General features: G+C 38.0%; 1 protein-coding gene across 2 annotated transcripts in view; it reads right to left on the bottom strand.

The window, feature by feature from the left end:
• Window positions 1-1,026: 1,026 nt before the first annotated feature.
• DHX16 (DEAH-box helicase 16) overlaps window positions 1,027-16,426 on the bottom strand; it is a 983,432-nt gene continuing 968,032 nt past the window's right edge. For both annotated transcript variants that reach the window (XM_044084487.1, XM_044084486.1), the window contains exon 21: window positions 1,027-1,476. In XM_044084487.1, the coding sequence (XP_043940422.1) occupies window positions 1,348-1,476 (129 nt within the window). In that variant the 3' untranslated portion in view covers window positions 1,027-1,347. The remainder of the gene's footprint in view (window positions 1,477-16,426) is intronic.

Genomic DNA, 16,426 nt, shown 5'->3' with positions numbered 1-16,426 from the left:
CCAATCATTGGATGTTTGCATCCTTATCATGATGAAATAAGCCTCCTCAGGAAAAAAAAAAATAATGACTAAAGATCATGCGCTGAAATCATGCAGTTTCAAGCATCTGCTTGAACCAGGACAGTGGGGATTTCCCCACCTATGGTTCTTAGAATGGATGCCAAACAACTGCTGGTAGTTATTCAGGTGTAGTGGAGGAAGAAAGGAACTCCAGCTTTTTGTGTTAAGACAAACCTATAGAACATTCTGCCTTTTCTTAATGGTACTTTCATTAAATCCAACACAAATCCTTCAGGAGGACACGTCATGAGAAGGAAGGTGCTGTAAAACACATACAGAGTGGAAGTACCTATGAAGGATCCGACTCCCTCCCACAACTGTTGTCTTTATTGGGGGGATATTTATTATGCTAGGGATTATGGATGTTTAAAACTATGACCTAATAACAGCTTTTCCAATCAAACTAACAACTGCAGCAATAACAAAGAAAGAAAAAAAAGATTTTTTCCCCAGTGGGATACTTATCTGCCCAGCTAACTGCCGAACTGCAAGACACCAAGTAACAGTTCAGAGACCAATAAAGTAATGCAGCAAGATTATGCTACTTGGCTCACCTTTATACCAAGAGCATGATTAAGTGGAGAAAAGGAGCCAGACCTGTTGCGGTGTACAAAGCTCTGGAATTGCAGCCAGCAGTCAGAGCTCGCCTGCATTTTAGTTCCCATCGGTTGTGACTGCAACAGGGATCCATACAGAGAACATTATGTCTTTATGTATCTTGCCTGTAGTTTCCCAAATACAACTTCCTTATATAGCATCTGCATTACTTCAACCTGACACATTTCTGTTGTGTCCATTTGTATGCTCTTGGATTTACTTCGTTCAGATATTTTTTTTTTTTACTTTCTGCAAAAGAAATTATACACTAATAAAAAAAAGACAAGACACCAATTGATAAAATACTTATTTATAAAAATATTAATAGAAATGAGTAAAACAAATATAAATATACATTTTATACAGGATTACATTCACAAACACTGTACATATCCAGGAAAAACATTGTTATATACAGATTATCTGGACTCCCAGAATGCTTTCCTCACTTAAAATGTACTAAAATACATTACCCCAAGTCCTGAAATGAGAAACCCACAATACGATGTTCAGGTACATCCGTCAGTCTGTGTTACCCAAACTACTGGAATATTTGTGCCTGTTGTCTGCAATTCTAGCTTACATTTTGCTGTTTCTGACTCTGAAGGATTACAGTCAACTTGCAGTGCTGACAATGTGCATGTCCATCTTGCCTCATTAAAGTGCAAATGTTACACTCTTCTTCATCTATCAGCCAAGCTCCTCTCTGGTCTTTCCAACCTTCTTTGGCATCTTTTTACTGTTGGGGTCTTCCAGCTCCTTTGATTTGTAATAATGTGGAGCAACCTCCAGCAGCCAGTTATTTTCAATTTCTATTATCTGCAACAAGAGTCATAAAGCTGTAGTCAAAAATGAGTACTCCTGTTCAGTGTCAAGACTGCCACATATTATGATGTAGTATGAGCCAAGAAATGAATAATATATCAGTGTTTTTAAAACTCAAACTAAATATTCACAATTAAAATCTCTGCTTCCAAATGAAGTACACTTGCTGTATCACATGCGCATAAATAGCACAAATGGAATATATATATATATATATATATATATATATATATATATATATATATATATATATATATATTACCAAAGACTCTCAGGTCAGTGTTTGATGGAATTTATACCAATAAATGAGTATATAAAGCCTAACTGAATGGGCTACAGTATTTTATTTTACATCCCAATAAAATAAGTAGCTCAGTGCCCAATTCTCATATGAACTCATTAACAGGAAATAAGCAAAGACAATTTCTAAATTCTGAATAACCAGCACTTTGAAATTAAGATGCCCTAAAACTGATCCTTAACGGGACTGATGTTATACTGGAGTCAACAGCAGACAGCACTGTGGTACAGCAATTAGTGTTGCTGTCTTACAGAGCTTGGTTCTTTAGTTCAGTTTTCATCTCAGGGCACTTTCTATGTGGAGTCTGCACATCCTCTCTGTGTCAATTTAAGATTTTGCTATGCTCCATCTTTCTCTTGCATCCCAAAGGTATTCCACAGGTGTACTGTTTTTTTCTCCAAACTTCCTGTGTGTGTGTACATGTGTGTCTGTGTGTCTGTGTCTCATAATGGGCTAGCATCCCATTCAGAAATAGTTACTCCACCTTGTGCCCACTGACTGCCAGGATAGGCTCCAGCTTCTTTACAACTATAAACTGGATTAAGCAGGCAAACAGAGAATAAATGACTAACTCAATGAATGAAAAGTGTCAACAGCATCAACACCATTCATTACCAGTGTCCTCTACCACCAGAGAAGTGAAGCAATACGTTTCTGCAGTAACGGACTGCTGTCTTGTCAGACAGTGTCAATATAATATCCTTTTATCAATAATACTTGACTGTAAAACTTCCAAGATATCTGCACTTTGAGCAGTAAGTTGATTTGAGCTCTTCCAGTGTGAAAACTGGAAAATTGATAGAAATTACACTGCCTAGATGCCAGCAAAGACAACATTTTGCAAAAAGTTAGAGAAAATTAACCAAGAAAGAAAAAGATCTAACAAAGAAGAACCGTGAAACCATGCATCAAAAAGTAGTTTGAGTTTCACCTTTAGGACAGAAAATAGCTTCCAGTAGTTTTAAGGAAAAATAAGCCAAAACACTCAGAGATATTTAAAATAAGCGAGACAATGGATGCATATATAAAGTAAAATGATAAATGGCTGGAAAAATGAAAGCTTTGATTAACTATTCAGATGAGCTGATAAAATGCAGAAATCACAGGAAGAAATGACAGAAAGACCGAATTAATATGAGACTTCTCAATAGGAACTCTCATATGACAGGGCACACAAAGAAAAACTAAGAAGCTTTGCTATACCAGAGAAACTGGAATGCACAGACTGCATTAATTTTATGAAAGCACAAATGTAATCTGATTGGATTTTCCACAGCAGGAGTTAACTGATAAGAGCATATTCTATCTCTGCCCCAAATCTGGTCATAAGAAAACATCTAAGGCCTATATTGTTTGTTTGTGTCTTTCGGCTTTTCCCAGTTAGGGGTCGCCACAGCAGAACTCCGGTCCGCTAATGATTGGCAGTAGATTTTTACGTACTGGCTTTCCGGGCCTAACGCACAACCTTCAATGAAGGAACGCCCATTCACGCATGTCGCTACACAGAAGACGCTCTAACTGAGAAGCGAATGGGCAACGTCTAACTGTGAGGTGACAACGCTACCGCAGCACCACCACCGCAGTTATCCAAGGCCTATATTACAAAATATAAAATCATACTAGCAGAAAACTGTGACAGAAGGTATTTGTATTAAAAATTATGGACAACAGCATGTTTGGGGAAAAGATTACCTGTGGCACACCAGGCTGAAAAGAAGCAAGAATATACTGGCAAGCAAGGGATGTTGAAATGTAGTTGAGAGATTCGCGTATATCCAACTTTCTCAAATATTCTTCCTGGTGGATTAAAGCCATGTTTAAATGCAAGGCAGGTCAAGGAGGAAATATTAAGAGTTTAGCCAACTAACAGTGAGCCAGCAAACTGAAGGGACTCTGCTTCTCAGACTTCAAATTATAAGGAATTCCACACAGTAACTTTATCAATGAAATGTTTTCTATTTTTTCCCAAAAGGAAAACGCATGAGTGAAGGAAGAGTCCAAGAGATGAATAGAAGAATCAAGGGGAACCTTGGACTTGAATAAAAGGCCAGTGATGGTCATTTGAAATGATCAAGAAATACACTAACACCGCTGTGAAATTAGTGAATAAATGACAGAACTGTTAAGCATCAATCCCCATTGGATATAGTTTAGACAAGTGAACTGTGGTTCCAAAAGAAGTTGCTGAAAAAACCTGAAAGTCCACTGAATATGTTATGGTGGGAGAACTCCAAAGCATAAATTTCTCATTATGTTACAAATGTTTAGAAGGACAGTGAATGGATTAAAAAGCAATGGAAATAATTTTTTATTAATATTTATATAAAAAATCATTATGTAAATTGCCCTGCATATTGTAAAGCAGTTCTGTACAGTATTCAGTCAAAGATACTTAAAAGGTGAGGTGCGTGTACTTTTATCAGTGATTGATGTATATGCTAGGGATATTAAAGTGAGAAAGCACCTTTTCTTATTAATAATGTAGCTATGCTTTACACTAACAAAATACAGAAGGCTGAAAAGGAGAAAGTTAAAGTTAATATAATGTTGTGACTGCGGTCTGCTGCGGATGTAAACTATACTGATCACATTATATGCAAGATACAGAATGGGATGCATGTCTAAACTAATTTTACTGGTTTAAGTTATAGACATTTTAGACAAATAAGGTTGAAAAATAAGAGAAAATGAAACTATACAAACTATTAGGCCTTTCTTGTACTTGTAAAAATATTAACTGTTTATTTGTGAGAAATGGATCAAAACAGAAGCAAACAATCATGAGAGGACCAGAGTGTTCTGAGAAAAATGTACAAGGGTTTTTTTCTTTCATATGCAAAGTTACTATCTTCTTCCCATTAGCAAATGCTTTTATTTGGAAATAAGGCGTCTGCTGATGCAAGTAACTAATAATGAATGGTCTGAACAGTGTGTTTTGGGTGAAATCTACAAGAAACAATATACTTAACTCTTAAAAGGAGATTAGCAAGCAGTTTAGTGAAAGTAAATGAAGACCGAAGCTGCTGTGGGAAGTGAATAGTTGTACAAGTGGCTGCCTTTCCAGCAGCCTTATTAGTACTTTAATGCAGTAAACAGAACAGTGCACAACGTAGTCTACTTACACATTGTCAGTGACGCAACATGTAGCACACTCACTTTTGCTGCTGGAAGAACATAAAGCTATGGGTTCCTTTCCAACTCCTGGTTATTGGACTGCTGGCTCTGCAGTGCAGCACTATGGGAGTACTGCACTCCTGAGTGCCTCATCCTTTGGATGATGCAGTAAACTGAGATCTTGTCTGCTTGAGTTGGTGGTAGCTTAGTTGGATATAAAAGATCCTACAGCACCTATCAAAAAGAGTAGGTGAAGTTCCATGATGCCCTGGCCAAATTTCCCCCAGTAGTATAAATACTAATGTAGGCTTCCCCTTGAGGCAACTAGTCTACTGGCATTAACCTGGTCAATGAAGGACAGATAAATAAACAAACTAATTAAATAAAATAAAGGTAACTACTGTACTTTTTTAAAGCTAAAAGTTAAGGCTTACTGAAAAAATGCCAGTTGTTTTTCACATATGAGAGGGGAAACAAGGACAGACAGCAATTTCTGCAAGTTGGAACACAAACTTTAACATATGCTTTAGTATGGTTAATTCTAAATTAGAATACACAATGTCTGTGGGTGCAGCCATCAATTTGGGAGCAGCTGCTCCTATTGGAAAGATAATCTTCCTTTTTGGAAAATATATGTATTTGCTTTGAGCTAAAAGAGTTGAGAGGTTTTGAAAATGTATTGATTGCTTTTTGTTTTTTGCATAAAGAAAAACACCTAGAAAAACGTGATAAGGGTTTAACAAGAGTCCAGAAGAAACAACTGCATACAAATCAATCTGCCAGAAATTAGTGTGTGTGAGTAAGCTGCAAGCTGGAAAGTGGAAGCCTATATTCAAAAGAATTGTCATGTATAATATGCTGGAGTAAAACTTTTAACAGAATGTCTGTTTTGTCACTATTAACATGGAATGTAAATGGCCTTACAGGTAGAGACAAAGAATACTTAATTATATTAAGAAGCATGAAGTGCAAATAGCAATGGTACAGGGGACTCATTTGTATAGAAATGAGTGTTCACATCTGAGAAAGAAAGAATTTCAGGAAGGATATTCAGCAGAGTATCAAGGACCAAAGAAAAGGAAGAGATAATACTGAGGGATCAGAGGGTGGCAAAAGTAACAAAAAAGAAAAGACAATAATAACAGATTTTTGATAGTGAATGGTTACTGGCAGGGGCAGATGATTTTACTGCCATGCATTTATAGTCCACCTAAAACTATTACTACAGAGCTAAAGAGAATTTTGGGAATAATAATATGCTTTCATTACTATTAAGCTTTTTATTTGGGAATAGGGACTAGAAGCTGCTTTGTAATAGAGAGGACATATTTAGGGACCTAGATGGGAAACTATAAAAAAAAAAGAGTAGATTTCTGAAGACAAATGAGAATATTTGGTATAGAATCCTCTTTTCAGTCTTCCAATGAAAACGGAAGCTCACACAGACTTTGTCGGTGAAATGCTTCCAGTATTACCTAGACAGTACTCTCTGAGATTTGCAATGTCAGCATGGCTTAACGCACTTTACTACAGCATGCTAACCGCAACTGATATACAAGACTAGACAGCATACTAACTCCTCACCAGGGTGCTCTATGTCCAGTGAGAGTCTTGAAGCACTTGGGAGACTGCCAGAAGATATCTAGTGCTGCACAACACATGGAAACATATATGCTAGAAGTATAGCCCAAGACAAAATTTACATATCATTCTTAAAGATACAGGAACTGGGCCAGATAGGGACAGAAGTTGTATATATTTCACAGGAGGATGTGCATTTAATCCAATAAATACATCAAATAATACAAAAAAACTAAGATAAAGAAGAAGGGTAATAATGACTTAAAAATAGGCACTGGCACTTTCCTACTTGTATGTTAAAAAGAAAGAATTTTAAAGAACGGTTGTCAATATGATTTGAGAGTTATTAGAGATGACAGAAATTAACTCAGAAGGGACAGCTGAGTGGAATAACATGAGCATGGAGTTTAAAGCATGGTAGAAATAAGAGAAAGAGGTACTGAAAAAAGTAATACAAATTATTTAGACATGCTGACAAATGTTTAAGTATTGCTGAAGAAGGGAAATCTCACAGAAGAAAAAGAGCAAATGAGAGCTACGGGAAAGGAGAAACATGATTTATTTAGAGGGGGTTAACAAAGGTTAAAGTATTGTATTAAAATGGGAATCTCACAGAACAAGAACAAGGGCAGCTACAGAGTGACAGGGAGAATAAAGGAGTATTTGCAAGAGTTTAAAAGGGTTGCTGTTAAGCAACTATTTTTTAATATCAAGTCTGCAGCTCAAAAACTTGTAGCACACCAGCCATCATGTATCCCCCCTTTAAAACTTATTAAACAAAACCTTTCAGATCTTTATTTCATTCTTCCCTCCCTTAAGGGCTGGTTTCAAGGATATACACCCATTCAGGACATGATGTTTATCTGCTTGTAGTCTTAAAATCCATCCAACTTGGCCCTTTCAGTGCAGTTGACTAAGTCTCCCCCTCTAATACTTTTATAAATACATTGCAAAACCTTAAAAGAAAAGGCACGCCTATTCTTATCTTCTATATGTTTGGCCAGTGAATTTTTTTCATTCCCAGATGTGATGTGATATATAGATGTCTTAAAATTCTATATTTTAACTTCATATTAGTCTTTCCCACGTAAAAACAATCACAGATTATGCAGGTAGCTAAATAAACAATGTGTTCTGTTTGGCAATCAGAATAACTTTTAGGCTTAAACACAAAGTTGTACTGCGGATGCTTAAATATTTGTTCTTTTGAAATAACTGAACAAGCTCGACACGACCGACATGCATAAAGTAGCTATTCTGTTTAGTTTCCGCTTAGTTTCAACTTTCACACTATTATTATTACCATGGCTTAGTTGTCTTTTCAAATTAGAGCAGTTCTTAAAAAGAAAAACAGGTGTGCTCCTGACTATCTCAGCTGTTTTTTCACTGAAACATGAAAAATGTTGCTGCCTTTTACCAAACTAAGTTTCTGTTTTAGTGGGTGGCAAATAGTGCGGCTAGCCAGGTTAATTTCAGATGAAGCAGACTTAGAGATAAAAACAGAGTTTTTAACACTCTATGCTTTGTGAAAGAGATTATCCTGATGGTTTGCTTGAAAATGTACATCAAGAAATTAATAGTGTTTTACTGTATTTGTTATATGTACATTTGCGTAGGTTTATAATGAACACAAAATAAAAATATTTTTGAAAAAAGAAATTAGTAGTGGTAGAGGTTATAAATTCCTCCCCATTTTGGGAAATGGGACACCAGTGAGCCTACAGGTGTTGAACAATGGGAATGGTAAAAGGAATGAGACATCATTTGGTAGTAGTCTGGTGTTAAAATATTCCAAAGAGTGTAATAGTATTATGAATTTAGTTAAAGACAGCTGGAAAATAATTAGTGGGGATCCTGTAGTGGGAGAACTAGTGTGTGTGTGTGTGTGTGTGTGTGTGTGTGTGTGTGTGTGGGGGGGGGGTTACCCATATTTTGCTTTCAAAAGATGTGCTAACCTAAAAGAAAAAATTTAAAAATACCATTTTCTGATTTAAATGTGAAAACAGGTTCTGTTAAGGGCACTAAAAATGTGGTGCTTGTAAACAATACAACATTTATGAAGGAGAGGTGATAGAACTACAAACCTTAAATTACACCTTTAGGTTCCAGCAGAGTTTTAACTGTAACACCAGTGGGACTGCGTATCTAGCATTGTGCAATGGCTGCTTTTCATTTTATGTCGGTAAGACAGAGTGGTCATTCTGTAGGAGAGTCTATGAGCATTCCTATTATGTCAGGCAGAAAAATAAGGCAAACGTATTATACAGGCACAAGACTACATGTGGTGAAAACAAAAAATTTACTTTTTTGTAATGGAACAGGTGGTTCAAAACTCCAGAGGTGGCCCTTGGAGGTGTATTAATGAATACAAAGAATTAATATGGCAATTGCATCTTAATGCCAGTGAAAAACCAGGTTAAATGGTGCAATATCTATATCTAGTGCATTAAAGTTAAGTGCAATGAATTGACAATATGGCCCCCAAAGAAAAAATACGAGAGTGTTTTTTAAAAAAATTCCTCAATTCTAACATGCATATACATATTCTGTAATTAATTTTTATGATGCAATTGTTTATACATTTCAATTATTTTTATTGACAATGGCATTTATTATATCTCTTTAGTGGATGAAGTTCCTGTAGGGTTTATTTATTTATTTTTATTTATTTTACATTTGTTAATCGGGCTAGTCTAACTGGATACATTTCCATTTTCAGTAGAGGCCCGGGGAGAAAAGCTCCACATATGTATAAACACAGTTACATAATTTACAAAAAATAAACTTGGAAAGAAAGAGGAAAGGAGGGGGAATATGCAAATATACAGGAAGACATCATGGGATTTATTATTCACATAACATAGCATAAGAGGATACCTCAATTTCACACCATAAAAATACAGTTAAAACTTATTTCAAGATATTTTATAGGAAGGTTATCTGAGGAGAGTAAAAGAGAGACAAGAAAACTACAGAAAGAGTGAGTAGATGAATAAAACTTATACTTTCATTGTTGGTTCAATGTTAAGTTGGGACATCAACTTTATGGTACATTTATTCATGGATATTCATTTAATCTTTAATACATCGGTAATGCTACTACTGGGCTAGTTTAAGTATTCTTGAACGTGTTTACATTGAATTTTTTCACTTATACACGCTAAAAACTGGATTCCATGAATGGGTTAAGTATTAATAATTACTAGATGTTTTTTAATTAGTTTTAATTGATTTGTTAATTAATATGGTTTCCCACCTTGGAAACTATATAAAAAGGATTGGGAGTGATTAAGTTATTCTGATGAAGTCCCAGCACTTTAGTTGACAAAAGTGCTTAATCTTGGATATTTAACAATAACATTTCAAAGTATTACATCCGGCTGCATTTGCCATTCTTGGGGCTAGCTGATCGCCAAGTTTGTTTATTGGTTCAGTCATTGGTTTGGAGGACTCTTTACTGGTTACTGGATAAATGAAGATAATATGAATAAAGTGAAACAGTTGTAGGAGAGCAGTGGAGGATGGGAAGACACCCAGTGGCAGGCATCTACATTATCCAAAAAACTACCATTCTCACGGATACTTCACACATCTGTAATACACATCACACTCATAAACATCATCATCATCATAACAGATGCCTTCAACTGTGTAGAGTATTCCTTACATATTGGTAGAGCAAAACAGCAGTGTACCTAATCACCACCCAAGAGACAGGAGGATATAAATTAACTGACATATGAATGTGTGTACAGATACCCAAGTGACATCTTCATGGTTATGCCAAGAAGAGACATTCCTAATAAAGAAAAAGTCTGTCATGGTTTCCAAGTGTACCACTGAGATATAACCACTCATTTCATGGTTTTGTTACATTTGTCTAGCCATTTAGGCACAGTTTATTAACTTGTCCTTCCTTCATAAATCAAACTCCATCAGATTGTTTATTTAATTCTTACTATGTGATATCCCAGTGGTCTACAGTTAACCTGCATTAAAAATGTTCTTGCCTTTATCCTTTTGTTTGGGAAACACTGACTGCTAAAGAGCTTGGTTAAAAAAAGGAAACCCCTTTTCATTAAATTACAAATTTAAATAAAACCCTATCTTTATGGAAGATCACAGAGGTCCTTCGTGCAGTGGAGCAAGAAATCAAAATTTATTACTAGTGGTCTTCAATTAGCAGCCCCATCATTATACAGTTGATCTAAATACCATGAAGACGAGCAATCACTGTATAAAATATGCAAATTTTTACCATTTTAACTTACTGTTTAGTTAACTTATTTTTGTTTTATGTTCCTTTCAGGTAAAGCCCCCTAGTTACTGTGAAATGAATGAGACTGAAGTGAATAAGAAAGAATGCCTGCATGAAATAATGTAAAGTGTGTGAGCATTTTGTGTGTGTGTGTGTGTGTGTGTGTGTGTGTGTGTGTGTGTGTGTGTGTGTGTGTGTGTCTTGTGCACGCGCTCATCTGTTTAATGAATGGGTGGCTGATCAGCTGTCTATAAACAGTTCTGTATGTATGTAAACATGTTTGCATTTGCAAACAATGTATACGTGAATGACATGTGTTGTGTATTTTTGTAAGTGTCTAAGGACATGAGTGAATGTTAGTTATGTGAATTTATGGGATGACGTGCAGAAGATGCAACTTTTTTGGGCGGGATGCTCCTTAATGATGCAAGATCAATTTATTTAATTCAGAAGATGCCTATTACAATATAAAAGTCTCCCTAGATTTTAAACCACACTTTTACTTGAAGATAGAAGCTGTTGATTTCTACTGAATATCTATATGTCCACTCACAGATATTTTGTCTCACTTACATGTGTCATAACCTTCTGTTTTGAACTAATTTCCTGTGGTATCCATCCCCACTGCTGCATTCAGCTTAGCCATTTTACTAGGGGAGTCTTGTAACTGTAAATGAGAAGACAGAATTTCCATATGCAACATATGTGCCATAATATTTTGCACTTCTGACTATAAAGGAGGGGGGCATGTTATTTCCATTTTCTAGTTTCAGCTTTCTTAATAGATAACCAAAATGATAATCATAGATGGAGTTCTTACCTACCTATTCTGAGGATCCAAACAGACTTGTTAACAGCAATGGTCCACCATTCCGGTTTACTTGTCCACAGCATTTCTACTTGCTTCTTTATAATATCAAGGACAGTAAATAAAGTGAGGCAATATTTTTCTATTTGGTATACTGTGATTTGTTTTCTTTACACTGTGATTTACTTGTATTCTGCTTTTAACTGCATATTAAAACTTGAAAAGACACCACAGCTCTGTCTCTTGTGAGTCAGACAGAAATTAGAAAAGGTCAATTAAGGAGTCGCACATAAGTTAGAAGAGGTCAGTCAAGGTTAATCATCTGTGAACTGAGGGGGTGGAGCTAGGAACTACACCTTCTATTTAAGGGGTAAAATAAAACATTTCAAAGCTTTACTGGAATGGCTCACCCAGACTCTGCTACATTTTGCTGTGAGGGAAAGGTTAGTTTGCTTTTCATTTGTTGTATTCTATATTACTTTATTACCTTTTTCTATTTTGTATACTGTGATTTGTTTTCTTTACACTGTGTTTTACTTGTATTCTGCTTTTAACTGCATATTAAAACTTGAAAAGACACCACAGCTCTGTCTCTTGTGAGTTAGACAGAAATTGTTCACACCCTCCCACCCGGTTATTGTTGTGTGCTTAAATTCTAGTTGCCTGCCCCTTATGTTAATTTGACCATGCATCTCATTTCCTCTCTCCTTTTACTGCTTGGTGTGAGTAAGCACAAAAATATCATTTTGTGAAATCACTCCCCCTTCAGCTATATAAATTTATTGGCTATTCTACTGTATTCCATAGTACCAGAATAAAAAAAAGTGAAAACCCCCTTTCAGTCTATATCGCTGTTCTAAAAATAGTGACTCTCCACTAAAACTTAACTTTTTAGACAGGTAACACTTGTTACCTTCTTTTACATCTAACTCCTCTAGTGCACACTGCAGTGTTTAGGATAGACTATTTTTTTCATCTTACCTTTAAGAATCTATTGCAAGACCACCAGTTACTGGAAAGCACACATTCTGCCTCTCAGTAGTCATCTTGGGAACAGTGCTTCTGTTTTCTCCTGGTGAGAGAAGGAGTGCAGTTGCATTATTTCCTGGAGACTGCTGATCACCAGAAAGCTTAATACCTACTTTATAGGTGACAGGTTGGAATCTGTGCTTATATTCTGATCCTGGTGAGAGTAGGAACAGAGTGCATTGATTCCGGACTGTTTCTGGTTGGAGAGTGAGTGTCTGTGCTTAACGTACCTGATTGGTCTGGTTGCTATTCAAGGCATCTACCAGAAAAAGACTAGAAGCCTGCAGACCCTTGCATCATCTGGGACAAGACTGTGAAGCACCAAACAGGCTGTGGCCTGCTTCTCCTCTTGGGATTGGTGCTAACATTTTGCTTCTGATGACAGAAGAAGCAAAGGAGTATTGCATCATAACAGAGTGAAGCTGTGCTGAGACCAGCATTAGTAGTAGCCAGGCAGTAGCCATTCATGTGACTCCCCTCTTTTCATCATTCTTGACAAGCTAATTCTTTATTTTCAGTAAGTACTGCTTGATTCATTCCTAACTTCAGAATATCTGCCTAAATACTCATCCTTAAATTTTCAGCGTCCATGTATTGGTTTCCCCTCGAGTGTTTGGCAGTGCTCTGTACAGACTCAGACACTGAGTGACATTTTTCCTGTAAAAGGCTTCAGTACTTAATATAGTGAGCTCATATCCAGGCATGTCTAAAGGTCAGTTCCCTGTGCTTTCTCCTGTCAACCTGGTGAACTTGGGCATCCTGAGGCAGTGTAGCAATTGCCTCATGTATACAGACAACCTTCTCCTCTTACCTCCCAACACTAGGACTTGTGAGAGATGAACATATATAGCCAAACTGGAAGCCAAGCACTCTCCAGCCAAGACTGGATTAGCCAGTCAACAGAAGGATAACACCTGCATCACACCACATTCAACACATAGCCCTCCAGAGCATACACCACCACAACCCTCACATAGTAACACAAAACACACACCTACTTTCGCAGAGGCTCTCAATAAAAATCTGCCCAAACCTCAGAGGCAGAAACGCAAACAACCACCACATCCCAGCACAAACCATGAGACACATAGCTCACATAAACAGTGTGCCACTCAACCAAAGCCCATAAAGCAAAACGACTTACCCAATACAGTAGTCATAAGTGACTCGATACTAAGGCACACTGATGTCCCACTCACTAGGTTGAATAAGGAGAAAGTTATGGTCAGCTGCCTGTCAGGTGCCAGGATCCGTCACATAACGCACGCACTTAGGTCACTCCACAACAGGTACAAATATGACTCTGTCATTGTCCATGTTGGTGTGAATGACCTGAGATGTACCTCCCTGGACTACATGAAAAGAGACAGAGGAGCTCTCTGATCTTGTAGCCCAGGCAGGTATGACCCTAGCTCTGAATAGCATCCTACCGTCACCCAGAATGATACCACAGTACAAGCAGAAAATGACGGACTTCAACAACTGGCTAAGTTTCTGGTGTCATTCTAAGGGGATCCAGTATCTGCCTGGGATGACAATCAACAGACCTCGATGCTTCGCCAGAGATTGCCTGCACCTGTCACCCCAGGGATTCCAGAAACTGGCCAAGGCTCTTGCCACCCTTATAGTGCCTTTTTAAGGCAATATCCTAAAGACAAAATTACCACCATAACAGCTACAAGCAAACAAAATCTGAGGGTTATACTACTCAACGCTAGAAGTCTAATCTCAAAATGCACTCACTCGAAGCACTCCTTAAAATGGAGAACACTGACATCTGTGCAGTGAGAGGGACCTGGTTCAAGGCTCCAGACAGCACCCCAGGACTACCAGGCTATAATTCATACCACACCTTTCGGCCCTTAGACCTAGACCAAAGCACTAAAGGTGGTGGTGTCTCCATATTCATAAAGGATATGCGCACCTCCAGACTAGTAGCCCAACATAAAGCATCAGAGATACTTCAGGTACAACACTGGGTAAAACTGCAATCCAGGTTGTAGCCTGCTATAGATCTCCCACCATGTCCTAAGACTCCCACTCCACATTCCTAAACACACTGGAAAATATTAGCGTACAACCCAATACCCTTATACTGGGAGACTAACTACCCCTCCATTAACTGGGAAAATTACTCCTGTACCAACACACTTGCTCAACATTTTCTGGAATTCATTAATTCCAATGCCCTGGACCAACTCATCCTTACCCCCACCAGGGGTAGAAACATCCCTGACCTTGTCATTACTAACGTGTGTGACCGTTGCTCTACGCCAGTAATCAACTCCTCCCTGGTCAGATCTGACCACAAGCTAATCACTATGGCTATCCACATCCCCCCCCCCAAAGGAAACCACTGTATCACACTTCTCCAAAGCCAATTTGGGGCTTTTAAAAACAGAGGTGGTTAACTTCACGACACCCATGCAAATGGAAAATAGGTTCATGACTGCTGAATCATACACCAGTGCACTGTATGAGCACATACATAAGTGCATGGAACGGGCTATACCAAACAGAACCAAGACTCTCTCCTCCAAAAAAAGGAAGCCAATCTGGTGGTCCCCCTAACATAAACAAATTCTACAACAGAAGGAAAAAAACTGTTGCAGAAAAGGGTGAAGTCCCAAGACTGGAAAAACTCCTTTGTTAGCATCAACAAAAAACTGAGATCCATCATCAAATCCTCTAAAGCTAGCTATGAAAACAAAATTGCTGCAGATTCTAGACAACTACAAGGCATTCTATAGTTATGTCAAGAATCTACATGGCAATACTCAGATGTGCTCTGAGTTACAGCACAATGGCAATACATATACAGAACCAACTGATATTGCCAACATATTGGCTGACAGGTTCAGTGCGAACTTTACCCCCTTTTCACCCCCTAAAGGGCCTGTCCCTCATTAGACCTATTATAGAATACAATGCCCCATTTGGTATGTACCTTACTAGACACATACAACAACTGGAAAGGCCACAAAAATACCTTACTAAGAGGATCTTAGGCCGTAGACACATGCCCTATATGGACAGACAAAAAAAAACTCCAGCTATACTCTGTCTCATCGCCTTAGAGGCGACCTCTGCTTGACCTACAAAGCCATGTCTGACCCAGAGCTGCTAGATGTACTCTCTACTCTTCCTTCATTAGACCAGTCATTGAGTATAATGCCCCATTTGGCATGTACCTCACTAGACACCTGCAACAGCTGGAAAGGCCACAGAAGAACCTCATGAAGAGGATCCTAGGCATCAAACACATGTCCTACATGGACAGACTCAAAAGACTCCAGCTATTCTGTGTCTCATATCGTCTACTTAGAGGCAATCTCTGCTTGACTTACAAAACCCTGTCTGACCCAGCTCTGTTAGATATGCTACACCTAAAGAAATCCCAATCCCTCCATGCCACACGCTCCAAGGACCTTAACCTCATTACCACAATAAACAAAACATGCTGGAGGTACAGGTTCCTAACCCAGAGACTTCCCATTTGCTGGAACAAACTTCCCATTCACGTCAAGCAGAGCACTTCACTGGCCCTCTTTAAGATAAATCTTGACGAGTGGGTGGGCAATAGGAAGTTCACCCCAGGGATTACTTCAGTGGCCTTGCTTGACAGGGGCAGTGGGAACTTAACTTTGGGTGGCATGATGCCAGGGAATCTTCTTGGGCTAGGCTTATATAGGCTCCAGGGCCATTAGCCTAGTACACACCTACTATACATGCCTTTAGATTCTTTTAAGGGCAGGAGTATATCCAACAGGTTGTTCTTGGATTTGTAAACACAGCTGACAATCTGGCAGACATGTAGAAATATCAAGTGCATCCAGTCTGCCTGAAATGAAGA

The sequence above is a fragment of the Protopterus annectens genome, chromosome 9.part0 (assembly GCF_019279795.1).
Source record: "Protopterus annectens isolate FY-2018-M chromosome 9.part0, PAN1.0, whole genome shotgun sequence".
In the NCBI taxonomy this organism is placed as follows: Eukaryota; Metazoa; Chordata; order Ceratodontiformes; family Protopteridae; genus Protopterus; species Protopterus annectens.
This window is presented reverse-complemented; position numbering and strand designations above follow the sequence as displayed.